The sequence below is a fragment of the Periplaneta americana genome, chromosome 4, assembly GCF_040183065.1.
Source record: "Periplaneta americana isolate PAMFEO1 chromosome 4, P.americana_PAMFEO1_priV1, whole genome shotgun sequence".
NCBI lineage: Eukaryota > Metazoa > Arthropoda > Insecta > Blattodea > Blattidae > Periplaneta > Periplaneta americana.
The window spans coordinates 176,509,795-176,533,901 of NC_091120.1; the positions used below are offsets into that span (position 1 = coordinate 176,509,795).

Genomic DNA, 24,107 nt, shown 5'->3' on the forward strand with positions numbered 1-24,107 from the left:
TGAAATGTAACTTGTTAGTTTTGATTTTAAATTGACTGAATGACGTACTTTTGGCATATTTACCGTCTTTATAGTATGATTTACAAAACTGAACCTATGTGTACTCTGACTGGCATTTAACTGTTGAGCTGCACAACTGAAGTCTGTTAAAAATTTTAAATTAAATTAATACAGTTTTGTAACTTACTTTCCCATTGTTGATAGGACTGCTAATTTTCAAATAACTCTGATGTTAAAGGGATTACTGAACATGTGTTTAAATCTCTATTGTTGAAATGTATTTTTAAAAGTTAATGGAATTTTGTTTTGTTTTATTGTTAAACCTAATATAATATGGACTGTTTTATATGAAATATGGAAAATATATGGAAATTAACGAAAATATGTACTAAACTCTAAAATATGGAAAAATATGGAAAATAAAAGTAGGATTTTTCAACCCTACACATTGTGAAACATAAAGATAATGCAAAATATAAATTATATTAGCTTTATAAGTAAATATGTATTTACATATAAATCCTTTCCCTGGTAATTACATATTATATTCCTTTCAACCTAACCGTATATAAATAACAAATCTTTGCGAATCTTGTAATTACCATTAATATATTAAAATTTGATACTACGTATTTTTACATATTTACCCCACATTACATATTATGGCTTGGTATTACATGAATCGACATATTTAGGGGTTTTATTCATTTTTACGTCTCTGAAAGAAAAAAAAAAACTTCTGGTGGGGAAGTTTACAATTTGAAATACATAGATTTAAAAAACCTTTTTACCTACCCAAGAAAGGATATATTTCGGGACGAAACATAACGTCCTTAGTTCTAGGAAGTAATAGAGGCACTCACCCCATACTGCCCGCTGTAAATGAGTGAACAAAAGGCAACCTTTCTCATACAACTACCTTGTATTGTAAAAATCACTCAGAAAGTAGCGTTGCCTTCATGCGATAGATGGGACGAGGATGACATGATTGGTCTCGAACTATAATTGTTCTGCACATGTCATAACTAGCCGTTCCCATGCAATTTGTAACCTTACTCACCCTCTTCCTAATTCTTCCAGGAAAAACTCGTGTCAGTCTGAGTATCCAAGCTATAGGTAAACAATAGCAATTAGAAAGTATGGTTCTTGGCTGGAATAATCCTACCCTTCTCAATGAGACAGGAATGTCACTTTTCAAACAACAGTTTGTAAATGCCTATAGTTAAAAGTTTTAGTAGGTACTTGTTTCTTACAGGGAGCAGCTAAAATGCATGTGTCCCACATCTCTTCTTATTTTCTCCTAATCCAGTAAAGCGAAACAGTGTTTGCAGTACTGTTATGTCATTCATTTCACTCAGTTCTTTAGTTTTAGTACTTACAGTACCTATAAAGTGCAAGTGACTTGATCTACTGCTTTTAACTAACTAAAGTGGCCCCTATATATTCACCCCTAACGACAAAAATAAAATCATGGATTGCAATGGACGAAATTTTCATTACAGATGAAAAAATAGTAATGTGTCAAGTGTGCGGTAAAAAAGTGGGGTGCTCTATGAAATCACAACTGGAGAGTCTTACTTATCCTATACCTGCCAGATATTGATATTCATGATTTTACATATTTTGGTACGTATTCACCTTATTTTTCTTGCATAAACCTGTACATATTTCACACCCTGATATTACATAAAAATCCGGTCCCTATAATCATCAGCATATTTTTAACGTTTTAAGATTTGAAGTGGCTTTAGATTGACCCTACATTAGAACAAGATGAATTATTTAAATTGCCTTGAAAAGATAGAGTTTTGCAAACGGCTGATCCAATTGCGAGACTGAGGCCTACGTCATACTGTGGAGATCTTACCACGTCGAGTTGTTTGGAGTCGAAGCCGCAGACGAGGAAGATGGCATTGCTGCAGATTGCAGACGTCACGGCTTGCTCGTTGCATGCAGCTTGGCCGATTAAGGTGAACAGTTCGCTGTGTGGCAGGAACTCGAAGCCTCCTATCAGATCCAGCAGCCACTGCAACGCAAACAATTTCCTCACAACTCTGTATAATTAGACCTCGGATTTATAGGCTCGTTTAGCGTAGACTGAAACACCCGTCCTTTAATGCACTTACTTTTAGGCAATATCATCACTCGAGAGTACCTCGCGTTGCATACATTTAAGGATTTTTACATAAAATAATTGCAACCTATCCTATTCGAACCTAAGAATCCGAGGTCTAGACTAATAATGAATCAGATTATAAGTTAAATGCTTTACTTAGTGTAGGGAGATTAGTACTAACTTATGAAGCATTAGTCATGTAGACTTCGGAATTTTAGGCTCGAATAGAATATGTTACAACAATTTTATGTAAAAATCCCTAAATGTATGCAACACGAAAAACTCTTGAGCAATGATATTGCCTAAAACTAGGTGCATTAAAGAACGTATGTTTCAGCCTACGTTAAATGAACCCAAAAATCCCAGGTCTAGATGACGTACAACTACGTCTTTCTCCTCACATGTGGGAAGGAAAATTGGGAATGGACCGTCACATAAAAATGCAATCCTTTCCCCTTGTTCATCTTCTGTCCTTGTTCTCCTTGTATTTTCCTTGTTCCCCCTATACTTCCCTTGTCCTCTTTGTATTCCCATTCTTATATTCCTTTTATTCCCTTCATATTCATCTTGTTCTCTTTGTGTTACCCATGTTTTCTTTATAGTCCCCTTGTTCTATTTATATTCATCTTGTTCTCTTTGTGTTACCCATGTTTTCTTTATAGTTCCCTTGTTCCCTTTATATTCATCTTGTTCTCTTTGTGTTACCCATGTTTTCTTTATAGTCCCCTTGTCCTCTTTATATTCCTTTTGTTCTCTTTGTGTTACCCATGTTTTCTTTATAGTCCCCTTGTTCTCTTTATATTCATCTTCTTCTCTTTGTGTCACCCATGTTTTCTTTATAGTCCCCTTTATATTCAACTTGTTCCCTTTATGTCACCCATGTTTTCTTTATAGTCCCCTTGTTCCCTTTATATCCATCTTGTTCTCTTTGTGTCACCCATGTTTTCTTTATAGTCCCCTTGTTCCCTTTATATTCATCTTGTTCCCTTTATATTCATCTTGTTCCCTTTATGTTACCCATGTTTTCTTTATAGTCCCCTTGTTCTCTTTATATTCATCTTCTTCTCTTTGTGTCACCCATGTTTTCTTTATAGTCCCCTTTATATTCATCTTGTTCCCTTTATGTCACCCATGTTTTCTTTATAGTCCCCTTGTTCCCTTTATATTCATCTTGTTCTCTTTGTGTCACCCATGTTTTCTTTATAGTCCCCTTGTTCCCTTTATATTCATCTTGTTCCCTTTATGTTACCCATGTTTTCTTTATAGTCCCCTTGTTCTCTTTATATTCATCTTCTTCTCTTTGTGTCACCCATGTTTTCTTTATAGTCTCCTTTATATTCATCTTGTTCCCTTTATGTCACCCATGTTTTCTTTATAGTCCCCTTGTTCCCTTTATATTCATCTTGTTCTCTTTGTGTCACCCATGTTTTCTTTATAGTCCCCTTGTTCCCTTTATATTCATCTTGTTCCCTTTATGTTACCCATGTTTTCTTTATAGTCCCCTTGTTCTCTTTATATTTATCTTGTTCCCTTTATGTCACCCATGTTTTCTTTATAGTCCCCTTGTTCCCTTTATATTCATCTTGTTCCCTTTATGTTATCCATGTTTTCTTTATAGTCCCCTTGTTCCCTTTATATTCATCTTGTTCCCTTTATGTTACCCATGTTTTCTTTATAGTCCCCTTGTTCCCTTTATATTCATCTTGTTCCCTTTATGTTACCCATGTTTTCTTTATAGTCCCCTTGTTCCCTTTATATTCATCTTTTTCCCTTTATGTTACCCATGTTTTCTTTATAGTCCTCTTGTTCCCTTTATATTCATCTTGTTCTCTTTATGTTACCCATGTTTTCTTTATAGTCCCCTTGTTCCCTTTATATTCATCTTGTTCTCTTTGTGTCACCCATGTTTTCTTTATAGTCCCCTTGTTCCCTTTATATTCATCTTGTTCCCTTTATGTTACCCATGTTTTCTTTATAGTTCCCTTGTTCCCTTTATATTCATCTTGTTCCCTTTATGTTACCCATGTTTTCTTTATAGTCCCCTTGTTCCCTTTATATTCATCTTGTTCTCTTTATGTTACCCATGTTTTCTTTATAGTCCCCTTGTTCCCTTTATATTCATCTTGTTCCCTTTATGTTACCCATGTTTTCTTTATAGTCCCCTTATTCTCTTTATATTCATCTTGTTCCCTTTATATTACCCATGTTTTCTTTATAATCCCCTTGTTCTCCTTTATTCCCCTTGTTATCCTTGCATTCCCCTTGCTCCCCCTGTATTCCCCTTGTTTTTCCTGTATTGTCCTGTTTCCTTGTTCTCTTGTATTCCTCTTTTCTCTTTGTATTCCCCTTATTTTGTTCTCCTTTATTCCCTTTTCTTTACTTGTCTTCCTGTTGTTCCCCTTGTCTTTCTCTTAGTCTCGTTTTATTCCCTTGTTCTCGTAAATTTGTTAGGTTGTTAACTGTGCAAAAAAGTGAAGTGAAGTAAAGTAAAGTAAAGTGAAGTGAAGTAAGACATTTGGAACAAAAATGAAAGTGCATATTTTAATGCATTTTTGGCTTGATCATGCATGTTTCATAGTTTGATAGCGCATGAAATTCTCGTCTTTAGTAATAAGTAAGGTTCGGATAAAGTAGCTGTATCAGGATAGGCATCCTTGGTCCGTGCGTTTTGTTTACAAACATTTACTATACTATTTTCGCTATAAGAAAAATCCTAATGTAAACACAAGCACGTTGCTGTCATACCCGTGATTGGCTCCAAGACGAAACACTCACATGACGCAGGAGAATATAGTTCGTATTTGGAAACCATAATCTTGTATTATTCGAAAATAAAAAATTGAATTCTAGTTCTTAAATACGATGAAACATATAACTTCACTCATATGTAAAACGCTATGTAAAAGAAAAGCTACTTTTATATTTTATGTACTAATGAACGCGGATGAATACCAACAGTAATACTGAGGTAGTCTGTTCTTGTAACAAGCTGGCGTCACTTGAGCTTGTAGTTGTTCACGTAAGCACGTAGTACTGAAGTATGGCTTCTGCATCCTCGGTGTGTGTGGTTATTAAACATAAGAGTTTTAATTACAATAATTATAAAGTAAATGTTTCCTAAGCAAACGGATGCACAATAGTGAGGTTAGGTCTACTTGACGAGTAACGGAAAATGTTTAACATGAAAACAGAATGTACAACAGTGGGCGGGATCACGTACTGAGGATCTATGGCGCCAAACAGCGGTCAATGAAGCTTCACTTCAGTCACGTGCTATTGATTACATTAGGATTTTTCTTACAGCGAAAAGATTATAGTTGTCAGTATCCCCCAGCCAGTTCACTGATGTTTTAGCTGGGTGATGGGGAACGTTTTCCCCAGCAGGTAGAGTTTTAGCTAGTGGAAGGGAGTATTGTTCTGAAGCAAATAAGACCCTTTCCTATACAGCTGTACAGCCTATCTTGATACAGCTACTTTATCCGAACCTTAGTAAAAGAATTTCATTCTGTTTCCATATATCTGAGGTAAAAAAGTTATCACCGGAATCTATCGCTTTGTTTTAAACAATGACTAGCCTAAAAATGTTAGTCAATGAATGCGTACGTCCAAGTTGGTTTCGTAAGCGGAGAGGAGTTGTATCAAAGGGCTCGTCATGTGGGACATGTATGCGACGGGGGCCAGGCTGACCATCGCACGGATCTTGTCGTTGTATTCTGGAACCTTTGCCCCCATGACGTAAAACATGGTGGTGCCCATCGAGTGTCCCACGTAGTAGATCTTCTCCTGTCCAGTCTCCTGGATGATATAGTCGATCACTGCCGGCAAGTCATATACACCCATCTGATGCCAACTGTTGGACAGGAATCAGTCTTAGGTATCAACATATACAACAGTTTGCCTGATGACATCAAATATACAAAAGATTCTCTGAAATTTAGGAATTATATAAAAACGAAATTAATAAAATTGTGTCTCTATAGTCTTGAGGATGCACGCATGGGCCCTTGAAATGAATAATGTTTTTTTTTTTTTTTTATATTTTGACTTATTTTACATTAAATTGTAATTGTATATATTTGACCATGTCTATGCATACATTATGCCATCGACAATAAAGTTCTATCTATCTATCTATCTATCTATCTATCTATCTATCTATCTATCTATCTATCTATCTATCTATCTATCTATCTATCTATCTATCTATCTATCTATCTATCTATCTATCTATCTATCTATCTATCTATCTATCTATCTATCTATCTATCTATCTATCTATCTATCTATCTATCTATCTATCTATCTATCTATCTATCTATCTATCTATCTATCTATCTATCTATCTATCTATCTATCTATCTATCTATCTATCTATCTATCTATCTATCTATCTATCTATCTATCTATCTATCTATCTATCTATCTATCTCTCTATCTATCTATCTATCTATCTATCTATCTATCTATCTATCTATCTATCTATCTATCTATCTATCTATCTATCTATCTATCTATCTATCTATCTATCTATCTATCTATCTATCTATCTATCTATCTATCTATCTATCTATCTATCTATCTATCTATCTATCTATCTATCTATCTATCTATCTATCTATCTATCTATCTATCTATCTATCTATCTATCTATCTATCTATCTATCTATCTATCTATCTATCTATCTATCTATCTATCTATCTATCTATCTATCTATCTATCAGATGAAAAACTTGGGAAATGCATATTAAGTAAGGTATAAGGCAGGCCTGCAGAACTCGTAAGTAGGGAAAATATGACGTCAGCCTCACTCCACTTCTATTGGTGATGATCGACTTCCGCGTAGAGTTGTTTACATTCTCCGCCCGTGCAAAGGTCCATCAGTGGCGGCATGTAATGTTCAAAAAGGATTGTAATAATTTCATTGTATTTATAATGCGTTATCTCGTTTCAAGGTTTACAATTATGCTAGATTTCCTGTCGGTAGTTTCTTTGAGATTTCTTTGCACCTAACATGCTTTAGATTTTCAAAAACTTTCCTATCATCACCTACGGAAACATAAATTTATAGCATTTAAGTAATGAACCTTGAAATTAACTATTAATTTCAATTCAAAGTGAACACAACGAGTGACGTCCTTAATTTAACAGTAGTCTATATAAATAAATAATCAATATACAATTCGTAATAATGAACTTACCCGAAAGTTTGTGCAGTCCATAATTTTATTCTTAATATGGACTTTGTTGAAATGTGGTTTAATATTGGAACGGCGAGTAGAAATAAATTGGATGGGACACAGTAAACAAGCAATTCTTTCGTCTTTAACAACTAAGTAATCATATTCCCATTGGAAGTAGTATTTCTTCACGGGTTTAGATTGTGCCATGTTCCAGTTCTCTTTAAACTGCAGTACGCATATTATTTATTTATTTATTTATTTATTTATTTATTTATTTATTTATTTATTTATTTATTTATTTATTTATTTACTCATTTAATTAATTTATTTATTTATTTATTTGTTTATTTACTTATTTATTTATTTATTTATTTATTTATTTTGCTAATAATTGTAACATAAAATATAATATAAACAGATAAAACTTTAGATCGCCCCTGAAAGAGTAGAACTCATGCTCAGGGGCAGATTCCTGCATTTAAATTAAGAAGTATATAATACAATTTGTCTTATGTCTACTATAAAATAAGAATATATAAATTTAAATTTACAGTTTTTCATTATTTATAAAATCCATACACAACTTTTTTAATTTAATACTAGAACTATTAGAATTGACAAGATTAGCGTATTTAAATATAAATTTGTTATATATTCTTGGGCCTAAACTACTACAAGGAAATCGTGTAGGACTATTTTCAAAAATTACAAATAAAGTCCATGGCTTGTCAGTATACTTTTTCATTAATAATCTTCCTCGTATGTAATCGTGAAAACTTTATAACTAATTCAACAGTTCATAGCATGTATACGCGTCAAAAAAAATGACTTTCATACTTCATCGGCAAGTCTATTGTGCTATCAAAAAGGAGTGCGTTGTATGGCAGTAAATATTTTTAATAGCATCCCTATCAATATAAAAAATGAAACTCAAAACATAAGATTATTTATGGCCAAATTAATGAAGTACCTAATTTTTCACGCCTTCTATTCTACAGGTGAATTCATGACATTCAACAACGCTTCATGAAATTGGTACTAAAACTTTGTATTGTACTAGTGGACTATATTGTAAACCTATATTTCAACTAGCCCGTGACTATAAATTAAGACTTTATAGTAGGTCTAGTATTATTTTTTTTTTACTTGTTCCATATTCTAGCTGTGGAGCAATGTATGAATACCATGGAATGTTAATAAATACAATACTACTATGATTAAATACTGTAGCAGTGTTACATTTTAGTTTAAATAATCTTAAAGAATTCATACCTTTTGTTTCATAACTATGAGAATAGTGTTCAAAATTATTTCGATGTTTATGTATGAATTATTATTACTGCAATATAATAAATTTGTCTGATAGAGTGCCATTCAAAAAATAAAGTTTACCGTTACATTCTGGCCCGATTGTATAAACCATTTAATCTTAGATCAGAGGTTAAATTGATCCTTGTTCTAGCTGAACTTGGAAATTTGTGTTGTATAAAGTCTAATCTGAGATTATTTTGTCTCAAACTAAAGTCAACTTTGACTGAAGAAATTTCTCCGATTAAGTTAGATGATCCAAGTTCAGTTATTTCTTTTCTGTTTGAAATATATGAGTGACAGATTGTGCAAATAAAATATCCATTATTATTATTATTATTATTATTATTATTATTATTATTATTATTATTATTATTATTAATAGGTATGGTAGGTACATTTATATATATATATTTTTTTTTTCAATTTCTAATATTTTATAAGGCTCTATCGTGTTCAGCAGTATCAAATAACATAACCTATAATTATAACTTATTATGTTTATAACAACCATTAATTATACTAGTCGACAAAAATGAACTTTGTTTCTTTCACAAGAAGTAAAATAACATTTTCTAGAAGAATATTTCGTGCTGAATTAAAATATAATTTAATTTTTTCCCCATCGGGCAGGAGTTTTTTGTGATATTAATGGATATGATGGGTACATTCATAAATGTTCAATTAACTGTATTACTAAACGAAAATTGTCGTTTTATAAAGCTTTATTATGTTTAGCAACATCAAACACCATAACATGATAACAATTTGGAGAACAGTCAACCTTCTTCTTATTGTCCGCCATTATTTACATTACACAAAACAAACCAGTGTCTCCAACAGAATGTACGGAACGTCGCCAAGAAGTAGTTGTAAAGTCGATAGATTTCTCATTATCAACAAAGAAAGATTAAATTTCGTCGCTATGGGGTGCTAAAAAGGTCGCTAAATCCCTATTTAAGCAATATGAAAGTTAAAAGAAATTGTTGTTGAAAAAGAGTTAAAGTCGCTGGATTGGCAACACTGAACAAACCTGTACAACATGGTCCGCGCATCACATATTTCACCTATTTATGCGATGTTGCCAAATCCTTTTCACGTGAACTTAGATTGCATTTGAACCAAGGTAATTTGATCGCAGAAAAGTTTTATATAATAGAAGAAGTGTCTGAACTCGGTTCACTTTTCGATCTTCGATCAAAGTTGATCTTTAGTCAGGGAGTTTTATACAATTGGGCCTCTGTATGCCTGAGTAACTTTCTTGTAATACTGCTATCATATTATATGGTTTATCTCCAACAGCTTTTGTACAGGGACATCATTTTAATTTTGCTAACATTCTTGATATTAACCTATTAACCTTTGGATTAACGGTTGAAAACCGGAAACACCGTTTGCTACCCCCTTCCATGACTGGAGTTCGATGATACTGGCGTAAAATACAAACAAGTCACTTTACTAGGTAAAGGAGGGAAGAAAAGTAGTTCATCCATTTACGTAATCTAGGAAATATTGCAGTTTTGAGGTTGATAATTTTCATTAGGTTTTTGTTTAATCAAAATACAGTACAGTATTAACAATAAGTGTTTTTACTCACGAACTGAGTTATCCATGCGAACGTATTCATTATGCAGTGTATATTATACTGTCTACAGCACATTAGCGTACAATATAGAGATGAAATTAAATTGAAAAGTAATCATAATATGGATATTTAAACACATTTTTGAAAACGGTGGCCGTTCATTTCGATACAGGCTTCAGTTCTTTTGTGCATATTATCACACTATAGACTATTGCATCTAATTCCAGTTACCAGTTTCGTCCTTCGTACTAGTAACTCATGTTGAAATAATTCTGTACCTACTCTATAAAAGAGTACCTTAAGTACTGTAAATTAAATCTTCACTTCTGCCCGATCTGAAAAGATAATATTACTCAGACATGCTATCTACTGTCCGTCCAAGTGGTTATGTCGCAGGATCGTAGAAGGGGGAGGGGAAACCACGTGACATTTAATTACTTAACTAGGCCCTTTTATTTAAGTTATTTTATGCTCGACCATGCCGAAATGTAGTAATTATACACTGGTAGCAGTTCTTTAATGCATGTCATTAAAGTACACCTACTCATTAAAGTTCAGGTGTTCAGCCAATGAAAAGTCAGCTTTGTACCGTTATATCGATTATTCTCGGATATACAATCGAACGACAATTAGCGAAAAGTCACGGAGGCTGGAAATCCAATACTGTCGCAGAAGGTTATGTTCTGTTACTATAATAATTAGCGTTAATTGTAAATAATATTCAAATAAATTCAATTTGTCATCTCGTTTTTCAATTCTAAATCAATTTCCAGGTAATATCAGAGTAATCTTCATCTTATTCTCTGCCAAGGTCAATGACATTCGGCCTCGGAAAAAATCAATATTTTCGCGCCTGCGCACATCTCACAATTCAGGTCAGTTCGCACATAACCATAAGAAGACCTAATTTTAAATAATTTCAAGTTAGAAATATGGTCGAGCATAAAAAGTCGTATGAAACTTGCCTATAATGGTAATTAAGACGCTCGTATGAAAATTATGAAACTCGATTGCGCTCGTTTCATAAACTTGCGTCTTAATTACTACCATTATAGGCTCGTTGCATAATGTACTATTAAACAATTGTATAGTATTACGTAGACGTCCAATTCCTAAGAGAAATTAATGTTTTCAGAAAAGAGCTAAGACAGCCCAGCCACTAGCTTTTACAGAGGGGCGATCAGAAGCAGGTGGGAGAAATCGAGATGCGACGTAGGCAAACGGATGACAGTAGCTGTGCGAAAATATGATTCAATATTGAAAGCTTTTTGGTCACTGGAAAACGCGAACATATTTCTGAAACGTACTATACTCACTAACTCAGTACTGTTTACTATATGCGGCCTTGGTTCTGTGTGGAGGATAGTTGGAACTTTATTAGTAGAAGGAGTGGGAGTGAACTACATTCAAGAAGTCAGATACAATAAAAATTTAAGTAAAAATAAAATGATGTCCCTTTATAAAACTTTTTTGTTTTGTAAAATTAAAATGTAAGAATTTATTAGCAATATTCCATACTTATTGTTCACTCTGTGTAATCCAATACTCTTTACTTCGAAGATTAGATTAATTCCTCGTCACAACACATTTCAACTGTGATTTTTCTCTAAAATAGACATTACTTAAGAACTGTATTAATACCTGAACTGCCAGAATTCTTCTGAATTGGGATCTAAGGAGACGTGAGCCCTGGAGTAGGTGTTTCCTCGCTTATTTCCCAGCCACACATCGTACCCGGCATCTGCCAGAAGGTAAGCTGGAAGATAAAACGAAATATTGTTGCTGCAAAACTCGCGTTATGTACTACACGTGTGATAAAAGTAGTTATTTACAATACAAATGTTAAAAATGAAATTTCATCTTAGGAGTAGGGATGTTTGCGAAACGAAGCACCAGGCCGAAAGAAGGAAAATGAAAGAAAAATCCTAATGTAAACACAAGCACGTGGCTGTCATTGGCCGTGATTGGTTCCCAGTCGAAATACTCACACAACGCAGGAAAATATAGTTCCGTATTCGGAAACCACAACCTTGTATTATTTGAAAATAAATATTGAATTCTAGTTATTAAAAACGATGAAACATATAACTTCACTCATATGTAATAGGATATGTAAAAGAAAAGCTACTTTTATATTTTGTTATTTATTTTGAAAGCGGATGAATACTAAAGAGTAATAGAGCCCGGACGAGAAGTTATGGCACCGGCGCAAGGGACGCATTTTAGTTCGTTTGGTTGGACTCGCCCTCACACTGAACTGGAGGGGTGTTGGGTTAGTTGGTTACTAGCATTCCGAGTGTTCAGATCGTTCTGCTACTACCGCTATTGCTAATACTGAAAACATTGTCCTTCTGAGCATCGTCATAATGGCATTGTTTAAGGTGTGAAATCATAGAGTAGTTCATAGTCAAGGACATGAAATAGCATACAATGTTTGGAAATTCATGTCAGAAGAGGCTGTAGATGGAATACCAATTCCATTGAAAAGCGTGTGTGCTAGAGTACTGGCTGCCACTGTATTTCAAAGCGAGCCTTGGCAGAATCAGGAGAGATGGGAAAAATATTGTGGCAGGAACAGCAGATTCTTTCTCCAGTCCGGAAAAATCACAGCCGAAGAAGAAGATTGTTGCAGCTGTAGACAGTTTTGATGAGGAAGTCCTAAGAAGACTCATCTATAATTTCTCCGCTACCCATAAGCAGAGGCAGACTCTGCAATCGCTTCTTCCAAAAATGGATATCAGTGCATGATTATATGAGGAAAGTAGAGAACAATTACATTGAAAGTGAGCACGTGATGGACAGTATTTTGGAGAACATTTCCATAAACTTAGGGACATCTGATTCCAGCACAGATCAGTCGTCTGATTCGGACGGAGAATAAGAATATAAAGATGGAATAGCGGGCGTAATTTCATTAGGTGCCTTCGGACTCTTGAGTAGGAAAGTGGTGACACTAAGATAAGACGAATGTTTTTGAAAAGAGATGAAACGCATATGCTTGCCACTCTGAGCTTGAGAGCCGTAACCCAAACAACCCCCACTCCTCTACCCTGCTGGCCGGGAATTTAAAACTTAGCGCAGGTTGGTGCCATAACATTTCGTCTCAGCTCTACCAAGGTAGTCTGTTCTTGTAATACGCTGGCGCCACTTTCGCTTGTTCTCGTAAGCTTCTGCATCCACAGTGTGTGTTGTTACTAAACATAAGGGTGGAAACCGTCTCAAAAGTGGAAAGAATTAGTGTTGAATGTACATAATAAGTTAACTGAGTTGAATCCAATAATTAATTATAAAGTAACAGTTTCCTAAGCAAACGAGTGCATAGTAGCAGGGACGGCTTTTGGGGTAGTGCCAATGAAATAAACAAAAAATAATATCCTAAAAAGCAGTTGTAATAGTTTATTTCTACACATTTTATTCGTATTTCATTTGAACGAGCGCGCGCATAGATCGGGACGCACTCTTGCAGCGTTTTTCCGAACTTTGGAGCCACTTCTGTGTGGCACTGCCTACGTCCATATAACACTGTACAAAAGGCTACTGATTCTAGTTTATATGCGTTTCTTATGGCAGACTTTGAGCCGAATTCAGTTTGACTCAGTAGTTAATATTCCGCCCGCTAGAGCACAGTAATGCAGAAATTTCGCTAAATGGCAGGGTTGTTGGAGACGTTAGGAAGGGAACCATCAACCGCAGAGCTTGCACGAAAACACAAGTTAAAGTTCCGCGCCAAATGTTAACGTAATGTTGCCAATTCAAAACTAATGTACATGACTTGGATTTGAATGTGTAAAGTAATATCCGTTTAACTATATTGAATGCAGAGATAGTCATGATTCTTTTTAAAAATATAATTTTTTTTTTCATATTATGTAATACTGTTTGTTAATGTTGTGTAATATATTTTGTTTTATTTTGCGGCAACTAAATATCGCTACACTGTTGCTATAGTATTGATGATTTTGTTAACGATACATGAGATCTATGCAGGACATGAACATTTGTTATTCAGACCGCTGCCTTGGATTCATCGGCCTGTTAAATAAAATGCAAACGTGTTTGTTTATTATCTGTAGCACTGTTTATCTCGTGTGTTTTGCCAGTAATTTTATTAGTTATAAAATTTATTTATATTTGACTAACAATATTGTGAAAGTTTTGCATTATCTGTATCTGTAAATTTCGTTATTAGTTTCGGAAATGTTATTGTAACTGTTACTAGATGCATTGTTAACTATACACCTGGTAAAATAGCTGGTTTAATTATTGTGTTTTATTTAACATAATGTAAATGTGAGCTGCGATTATCAGTTTCACTAGGGTAATTTGCGTAAAACCTTTTTTCATTTTTGGCACCACCACCAGAATGCCTCACCGGCCGCCACTGCATAGTAGTGAGGTTAGGTCTACTTTGACGAGTAACGGGAATTGTTTAACATGAAACAGAATGTACAACAGTGGGCGGGATCACGCACTGAGAGTCTCTGGCGCCAAGCTGCGACCAATCAAGCCTCACTTCAGTCACGTGTCATTGTTTACTGTAGGATTATTCTTACAACGAAAAGATTATAGCATACCATTATTTTGATGTTTGTGCCGTATAGACTACTGTTTGGTATTTTTATGTGTCCGACATGTCCATAGTCTTTGCATTTCACTTCTATTCTGCTCACAGTTGACTGAGAAATAGACGTCCGATTTGGATATGTTTCGTTAAAAAGTGTGCATTCTCTTGTTGTGTATGTCTTCTGTCACCAAGTCCTATTATTACCGGAATCACAATTCTCTAATTTTCTGTTAATATTTTGTTTTATGCTGATTTCATCAATGAAACTACTTTAGTGACACAGTGACTAACAAAATAATTTCAACATATAACTTGTAACCACAACCATAGCACTTGTGTATAAAACAAATGGAATATTACATAAAAAACATGCTCTTTCAGATGATATTTAAAAAATTTAGGATGTCATTTAAAAATGTTCTCCATGATGTCATAAATCGCACAACAAAAGTCGAAAAAAATTTTGTTTCATATAAATGTTCCTTTCTAAATACAAGATATGACGTGACTAAGTTTTTTGTCCAAAATTTCAGCATTCAATTTCAATTACAAATTATGCGTTACTTTTTTTAACTCCTGTATATCTCAAAATCATCTATCGAAATCAATAGTCCCATAGTAAATTTTAGAAGCGATTCCAGTTTATTTAAATTCTAAAGTTTATTATTAAAAACAATTTCTTAGAATTTTGTAGGGGCGGATTCGTCTCAGAGTCTTCAACTACGATCCGTGAATGGCTTGGGCCTTTGACCAGGATCATGATGATGGTGATGATGATGATGATGATGATGATGATGATGATGATGATGATGATGATGATGATGTCGAAAATGTGTATGTCATTGAGAAATATACTATACAGTAGAGTCTCGATTAACCGAGGTTCCGTGTTATCCGAGCCCGAGCCAAAAAAAAATACTGAACAGTAGAGATGAACAAAGCTAACTGCCTCTGTCGCTCGCTGTGTTCGTTGCATTTGTCTTTTGAGTCTCGTCTCGTCATTCTCGTGCGCTTCGAGTCTCGCTCATCATTCTCGAAATAGCATTTGATCGGCGTGGTAAGATTTCGTAACTTTGAATAACATACATCACTGAAATAAATAACATTATAAATGTTTAAATGAGACAACAAAACAAAACAGAACAGTATATATATATATATATATATATATATATATATATATATATATATATATAAACAATTCTCAAATAAATTTGCACTTGTAGGAAACATAAAACATAACGTTAAATAAAGCGTTAATATCTTTTTACTTGAGATTGTACACTTGATCTCAAACATACGAAAAGAAAATTAATAATAATAATAATAATAATAATAATAATAATAATAATAATAATAATAATAATAATAATAATAATAATAATAATAATAATAATAATAATAAGGGCCTAGTAATTAAATAAAGATTGAGGAATGGATTATTATACACTGAAAGGTAGAGATGTTTCAAATAGGCTGCTTGATTGTTTATACATATATAACAGTTGCCAAAGTAGATAAAAGTTCAGTCTGGTATAAACAACTGTGGCGATTCAAGGTTGCTTGACGTTCAACAGTTGATCATTCCCGAAGTCCCGATGTCTTGAAAAACTCACAAGCAGTCTTTATGTCAACGACGCGACGTATACAATATTGTCGTGCGGGTTTTCGGCTTTACGGGCGCTGTTAGTCTTGCTTTCGCCATCGTTGTTCAACTCTACTGTACAGTATTGCATATTAGTTGCATTTTAAATGTACACGTACTGTATTTTTAAACATCTAGAGTTCATATTAACGTCATTTGTTCATTCTATTTAGTCTATTAAGTAAAGAGTTTGTTAATTTCTAATCAAAACACAGTTTTTCAGTAACCATCCGTTTTGCTTATTCGAGATAGTCTTGGTCCACATTAACTCGGATGATCGACTCTACTGTATTTTTTAAAATCGTAATACTTTTCATATCTTTGTTTTAACGCGTAAGAAACATAAATAAAAGAAAACTGAAAATAAATGCAATAAAAATTAAAGGATAATAGCAACAAATAAATAAAATATGCACACTGTGTTTGGCTTAAACGTATAACATTTCATTATTTTATTACTGGAAAAGTATTGTTGATATTTACACTCTGTTTACTTCTACGGGTAGGGTAACTCAAAATGTTTCCTGTGTTTGCATGGCGGGAGTGTACATCGCATGCGCAAACTACGTCGTTCGGGGAAATAGCCAATTAGCGTCAGTAACCATGTGGACTCCACAACAAAAGGCATTCTGTGTGCTTTCTCTCGCGGAGTTCAAATCTGTTACGCAGGTACAACGTCGATTTCGGCGTGAGTATCAACTGCGACCAACTGACAATGTTCCAACGTACATAACAATCATGAAATGGGACAGATGCCTTCGTGAAACTGGGAGTTTGGTTTCAAAATCGGGCCACCACACCAAACGCGCTGTTCCAGTGGTTGATGTCGAATTAATCCGTACGTCTTTCCAGCGGAGCCCTCGTAAACCAATCCGACGAGTAAATAGGGAGCTAAATTTACCTCGTTTGACAGTACACGATGTCGTCCATAAAAGGTTGCGCCTGCGGGCGTACAAACTTCAGATTCGTCATCAAATCAAACCTGAAGACAATCCGCGACGGAGGGCATTCGCGAAGACAATTCTGGCAAAAATTGATGAAAATGAGGCATTCCTCGATATGGTATGAGGTGTGTTAGGTATGTAAAAAACCTTTTGTGCGAGATCGTGCGTATTTTCTTGGTTTCCGCACAAAACCAAATCCGCGGAAAGTCTAAAATTCCACATTCAGTATTCCCAACCTAACACACATAACAATTTCCCTCTTCTTGCCGCTTAAGTGACATATTGATTTTACTGCTTTAGGCTTTTAACATATTATTTTTAGAGACGTTCAATATAGTAATAATCATAAATTGGAAACTTGCCACTACAATTTCACCTAAATTGCACTGTTAATTATTCTTTTTAAATATTTGCAAAAATTAAGTAAACTCTACAACTCCACTAAAGCTACTGCATTCGTGATGCAAGTAACATTAAGGAAGCCGTGAAAAAATCAACAAGATTCCAGACTCATCATAGACTGGGGAAAAAAAAAGACAGACGTATATCACGGCCTGCTGGAGTATAGTAAACACAGAAAACATTTTAAAGCAACAATGTTGAAGATAGATATTTTTGTTTTGCAAATTTGCCGTCATTGAACAGAAACCAACCTGGAGATGTCATTGCAACTAATTAGAAATTCCTCTTTCAGGTATGTAATAAACAATCTTCGCACAAAATAATGTACGATATACGAGCGGTATGTTTTCTTTCAATTCTCGGAAATTAAAAAACCTCAACTACGTTTCGCTTTTTCAAACTTTTCCTCGAACATGAAAACTTCAACATACCGCTCTTGTAACGCATATTACTATTGCGTTGTCCTACCCGTAGAAGCAAACCGAGTGTAAATATCAACAATACTTTTAAAGTAATAAAATAATGAAATGTTATATGTTTAAGCCGGACACAGTGGATGGTTTAATAAGGAAATAATGTAGAAAAAATAAATCAATAGGCCTACCCAAGGAGATGTTTGGTCCCATAATAACCCAGTCAGCAGAGCTGGACATGAGACCATGTTGCAGCAAGATGGCTGGACGTTTCACACTTGAGTCCATTCCTTTGCCGTGGGGAATGCGATGAACTCCAAGTATGTAGCCGTCGCTGGTCTCGACGCTATGCGCCTCCGCTGGGTACCCGTACTTCACTATTAACTCGGGCTGCAGGTAGATAGGCTTACATAAATTTTATTGTAATTTTTATTATCTCGCTAGTAGCGAGTGATAGCGATGCTGTAAAATAAGTATTTTACTAAAGTTTTAAATTGTCACAACAAATATTAGGATTATTATAAAGTATTTTCAAATGTGTCAGTTTCGGATATAGAATGACTAATTTCACACACAATTTCAAATTTGTCGTAGAATTACGTATTTTCCCTAACAAGGTAAAGGGGGAAACTTTGGAATTGACCGTCACATAAAAATGTAATCCCTCCCTTGTTCTACAGAATGTTAGAGTCACTCTGCTTGTTATATAGCCTAGATCAGCGTTTCTCAAACTATGGTCCGCGGACTACCTGTGGTCCTCAAGTTCTGCCCTTATGGTCCTTCAAAAGGGACAGAAGAAAAAATAAATTCCAACGAATTGCATATCACTCTATAGCTGAAAATCTCAGAGTTTGGAAATGACACAAGGCAATCGCCTTTCATTTTTCTCCCAGTACTAATATTTCATGAAATTTCTTACCCTACTCGTCTACCCACCTGCTACTCTACTGTCAGCAACATAATAAGGAATTTAAAGCACTATAAACATGGCGTTTCTCGCCTCCTTTTCCTGCATATCTGGCGCCGAGCCTGTAACCCAGGCAGGGGCCAGCCAAATTCATAACAGAGGATCAAAGTACCGAACCTTTTCGTGTATTGATGACTTTCTTAATAGTTTTGCCGACACCCAGTATGCACATTGAAATGCGCACGAACTGTACGTAGTGCACCAATAATAGAACGTGCCAAATTGCATCTTTACTTGTTGACAATCGAGCATGTTTCTGCATTAATTTTTTATTTGTTTTTCCAGATGACGATATAATAAATTTTAGACTCCGCCTATTTTAAAATCCAACAGGTTTATTTTTTACACTTGCGTGTTTCGTCTCTAAGTACCGTTTCAATTTCTCGGGTTTCATATACTCGTTTGGAAGCATTTCGTAACAAACAACGCACCGAGGTTTTGGTTCACTTTCATTGCCACACCAAGTAAATCCAAGTTCCAAATAACTCTTGTCATATTTTATAAGTATACTGGTATTAAAATATGCTACAAAAATGATAAATTTGCTTTCGAAGGGACCAAGAGTAAGGTGGTCCGAGGAACTATTCTGACTTAAAAAAGTGGCCCCCACTTCAAAAAAGTTTGAGAAACGCTGGCCTAGATCATTGAACTTACAAGCAAACATTCTGGTGGGGGCAGATAAAAAAGTTAACTTCTTTCTTCCACCATGTTAATAATGTCAAAAGAAGTGTTTATACAAGTTTTGGCCACTCGACCGCAATTACGAGGCCGTAAAAAATTAATTCGCCAGGGGTAATTAACAGAAATGAAAGACAATTTCATTGGAAAAAATTATTGAAACACTCAGAAATTTTTTAGTTATTTTTCAACATAGGCTATTCTCAACCACAATTAATACATTCGTCATATCATGGGATCGACAGAGAGGTGCAGACGGCTGTCAAACGCTGGTTCCGATCCCAGGCTACGACACAAGGATACAAAAATTGATCCCATGGTATGACAAATGTCTCAATTCCTGTGGGGGATATGTTGACAAATAGCGCAACAATTGTTGTATCTGTTTCAATAAATCAATAAGCAATTGTTTTTTTTTTCTGTAAACGGCACCAGGGAAAATCACTTCCTAGACGGCCTTGTGAATGCAGTCGAGTGGCCAAAATTTGTATAATCACTTCCTTTTGACATTATTAACATGGTGGAAGAAAAATATTAACTTTATCTGCCTCCATCAGATTGTTTGCTCATTAGTAGGCCTATTTTTTCAAAGGCATCTAAGTCAAGACATAAGAGTGTCTGGAAAATAAAATTACACAGGTATAGACCTATATTTGGGCTTGCAAAGGATAAATTAAAACGTGAAAGAAACAGTCTAAAATTTTTAAGAAGGAACAAATTTTGTCCTAAATCATTGCTTTCACATGTCCATATAAGCCAGGGCTGGGCACATTACATGATTCTGAGAAATGAGCGCTGTTTACTTTAAAGAGCATTTCTCCCGAGCGGTGTGACGTTTGCATACTGTACGTCACTCGTTGTCAGTGCAGTGGTTGACTCTGCAGTAGGATGGCGAACTTTGAAGATGCACCCGCCTGAGAAGTTGTATGTCAGACGAAAACCTAAATTATATCTTGAGATTGAACATGGCTAATTCATTTGTTCCAAACATTGAACGACTTCTGCAAGTGAAAGGATCTCATAAGTCTCGGAAAACAACCACATAGTTATTTTGATTATTGAGTTTGAAAAAGTTATGTTTCAATAGCAAATATTTATTGATTTCGATTGATAGAAGCATGATTTTGTTAATAGTTTATTCATACAAAAAAAAGGCGTAAGAGAATGTTTATTATTAATTTTGTTATTGTGTTTATTTTATTTATTTAACTAGCTAGCTAGTGAGTACAAATTAAATTTATAAAACAAAAGTGCTTCTAGCCACTATCGTAAGAGCCAGGCTCATGTACGGTGTGGTCTTAGGCAATAATATAACGTTAAATTTACTAGGACAGTAAATTTCTGATTTAAATCCTTTGTTACATATGTTTATATTATTAATGCCAATATGTAATTGTTAAAGCATTGTGCATATAGCCTAATTGTATGTGTGTGCATGTGTATATGTGTGTAGAGTGAAGTTTATTTCATTAAATTAATAAGAGTGTTATAAAGTCTGTACTGTACAATGGATTGATGTAATATCCTTATAAACTATTCTGTACTGACAGACTGAATGACTAACAACCGTGGCTCTTGTTATATTAATGCAGGGAAGGTAGCTGCAATGTGAGTCCGCCACTGCGTGAGCGTTCTGCTCCGCCTTGGAATTGAAGTGCCCTGCGGAGCGAGAGCAGCTCTGGCTGGCTACAAGGAGCCGCTCTCATGCCGGCGCTGACATAAGCCATAGTTTCTTACTGAACTCGGGGGGGGGGGGGGAAGTAGAGATAGCTTCCTGCACTAATGTACAGTAGTGGAAAAATCCGGACCGTCCCTTGTAGCTGATTTCAGAGCCTTGTTCACTCCAGATCACGATAGATTAGTAACTAAGACTTTCGTGGTTCGAATCCTGCCTGGGAAGTAACTTTTTTTTGTTCCTTATTCAAATTTATTCCCAATACTTTTCGATTCCAGCGATATTTTACTATTTAATTAACTTATTATTCCCAGAACATGAATTTTACCAGCTTATTTTCTAATGGCTTTCGAAATGGGCTACGTCAGCAGTCGAAACTACAACAATTTCAATAGATTACTCGCTATCTTGTGAATGCGGGCGTGGCATACGCAGTGACTCATTTCGGAGACTTTGATTATTCCGTAGGTCCGGTATTTTTTTTGCCACTACTGTAGTAATTTATTTCTATTAACATTAATGAAAGATCTTTTTGAAATCAAAAGTAAAGTTGGTTTCTCAATTGAAGAGTCCACTGCAAGAATGATGGATGTCATTTGGAATACATTTTGCAGGAGAAGCAATTGAAAGTTTGAAATGCTTAGCGCTCAAACCTTAACTGTGATTTTCCGATCATTACTGGACAGTGACTATCAGTGTTAATGCCATATAACTCTCTATGTACATTCTATATGTCTTAAGCCAGGCTCCGCCAAGTCGAGTCAAGATCGCGAGAGGGCGTACAGGCCTACTTACGGCTTCCACTGCGGGCAGTACACTTGTACACTGCAGTCTATCAGTTGTGGAACCTATCGAGGTCGCTTGGGGGCACCGGTGCACTGCATTTTGCACCAGGAATATTTATGTGCTAAAACATGAACCTTAGCAATGTAATGGATGTTGTTATGCGAACAATTAATTTCATAAGGTCTAAAGGACTCAATCACAGGGACTTCAGGGCACTGCTTGATGGTATTAACAGTATGGGGATTTACTCTACCATACCGAGGTAAGGTGGTGAAGTCGAAAAATTCTGGAACGTTTTGTCGCACTTAGAAATGAAACTGCCTTATTTATGGGTGTACAAGGGAAACCTGTTAGAAGCCTTGGACATGAAAGAATATATAAGAATAATGCAACAATTGTGCGAAGTTTCGAACGTAGATTTGAGGATATTAGAGATCTTGAACAACAATTTAAGATATTTGCAATATCTTTTTCAGTGAGTGTCCTGGATATTCCTGCTGAACTACAATTAGAAATATTTGATTTACAAAGCGATATTGAGCTAAAGGATAAGTATCAAAACAGAAAAAGTATTAACCATTTCTATACTTGTTTTCCACGAGAAAGGTTTCTTAAACAGTACAATCTTGCTGCAAGAACGTTGTAAATGTTCGGGACAACCTACGTATGCGAAACACTGTTTTGTTTAATGAAGTTTACAAAGTTACGTCACAGAAACAACTAAGTGATGAACAATTGAAAGCATGTTTGTGATTGGCTGGTACTAAAACAATAGCTCCGAGAATTAAATAGCTGCTTACTAACAGAAAACTGCAAAAATCGCAGCGGATCTCTGATGTTTAAGAAAAAGTACTATTACTAGAGAATTGTATTTGAATAACAACGTTTGTACTGTTGTTTTATTTTGTTAATTGAATTGTATAGCAATGAGAAGAAGACAAACAGTATATTAATCTGTATAAAAGTGTATATTTTGTTTTGTTTCATTATTGTGCAAACATGCAAAAATTTGTTTCGTATATAGTTAACTGTACAAAATTGTATAGAGTACTGTTTTTCAGTATAGTGCAATTAACAGTGAAAGCGTGCTTCAATTAAAAGCTGAAATTAATTTACATTCTTATCACAAATTTGGTTCACATACAAGTTCTCAGCTCCGCCACTGTGGAAGCAGCTACCCTTGCCCGCAGCCGTACGTCAGGGCTTGAGGGTTTGTACGTACGCACGAGAGTGTAGTTATTTGACGGTCCCTGTCTTAAGCTATGCATTGACAGTCTTGGTTCATTTTCGACAAGAAAGTGACATCCATCATTCTTGCAGTGGACTCTTCAATTTTATTCTCCACGTTTTGTATAAATTTGTGTGTATTTGTTCCCTTAAACTTTGGTAGAATTTTTCCACTCACCGTGGTGAGCCTGGCGTCTGCATCATCCCTGAGGGTCGGAGGGACGACTCCAGCGTGCGCCGCCAGGAGGCAGAGCGCCACGACGGCGAACGTCATCTGCAGCTGTGCCATTGTGTGATACGCTTGCTTCTACGACTCGATCCCCGTACGTTACGATGAGTTTATATAGGCAATGCAGTGACGTTCTAGACGTGTTTCTCAAGCAAAAGAAAAACTTCAAGTGCTTCTGTGAGATAAGCCCAGATAAACGCCTCGTGCCTTCTGCAGGTGCAGAAGAAGCGATTCCATATTCAAGCTTAACTGAAATTCTCATTCAAATGATGATTCTCGTTTTAATAATGATGAATTGGTGATAGTAATAATTAGACTTCGTGGAATTGCCACGAGAATCGTAAGGTTTACTACGCACGCGGTATAGACTGTATGAGAAGGAGGCGT

At 35.2% G+C, this 24,107-nt stretch overlaps 1 protein-coding gene across 1 annotated transcript in view; it reads right to left on the reverse strand.

Annotated features, from left to right (window-relative positions):
* Positions 1-23,829, reverse strand: part of LOC138698464 (lipase 3-like) — a 41,124-nt gene extending 17,295 nt beyond the window's left edge. Inside the window, exons 1-5 of the mRNA XM_069824406.1 lie at positions 23,670-23,829; positions 18,350-18,548; positions 11,832-11,946; positions 5,720-5,966; positions 1,868-2,026 (exon numbers count right to left, since the gene is read on the reverse strand). Of these exons, the coding sequence (XP_069680507.1) occupies positions 1,868-2,026; positions 5,720-5,966; positions 11,832-11,946; positions 18,350-18,548; positions 23,670-23,780 (831 nt within the window). The 5' untranslated portion in view covers positions 23,781-23,829. The remainder of the gene's footprint in view (positions 1-1,867; positions 2,027-5,719; positions 5,967-11,831; positions 11,947-18,349; positions 18,549-23,669) is intronic.
* Between the last annotated feature and the right edge of the window lie 278 nt (positions 23,830-24,107).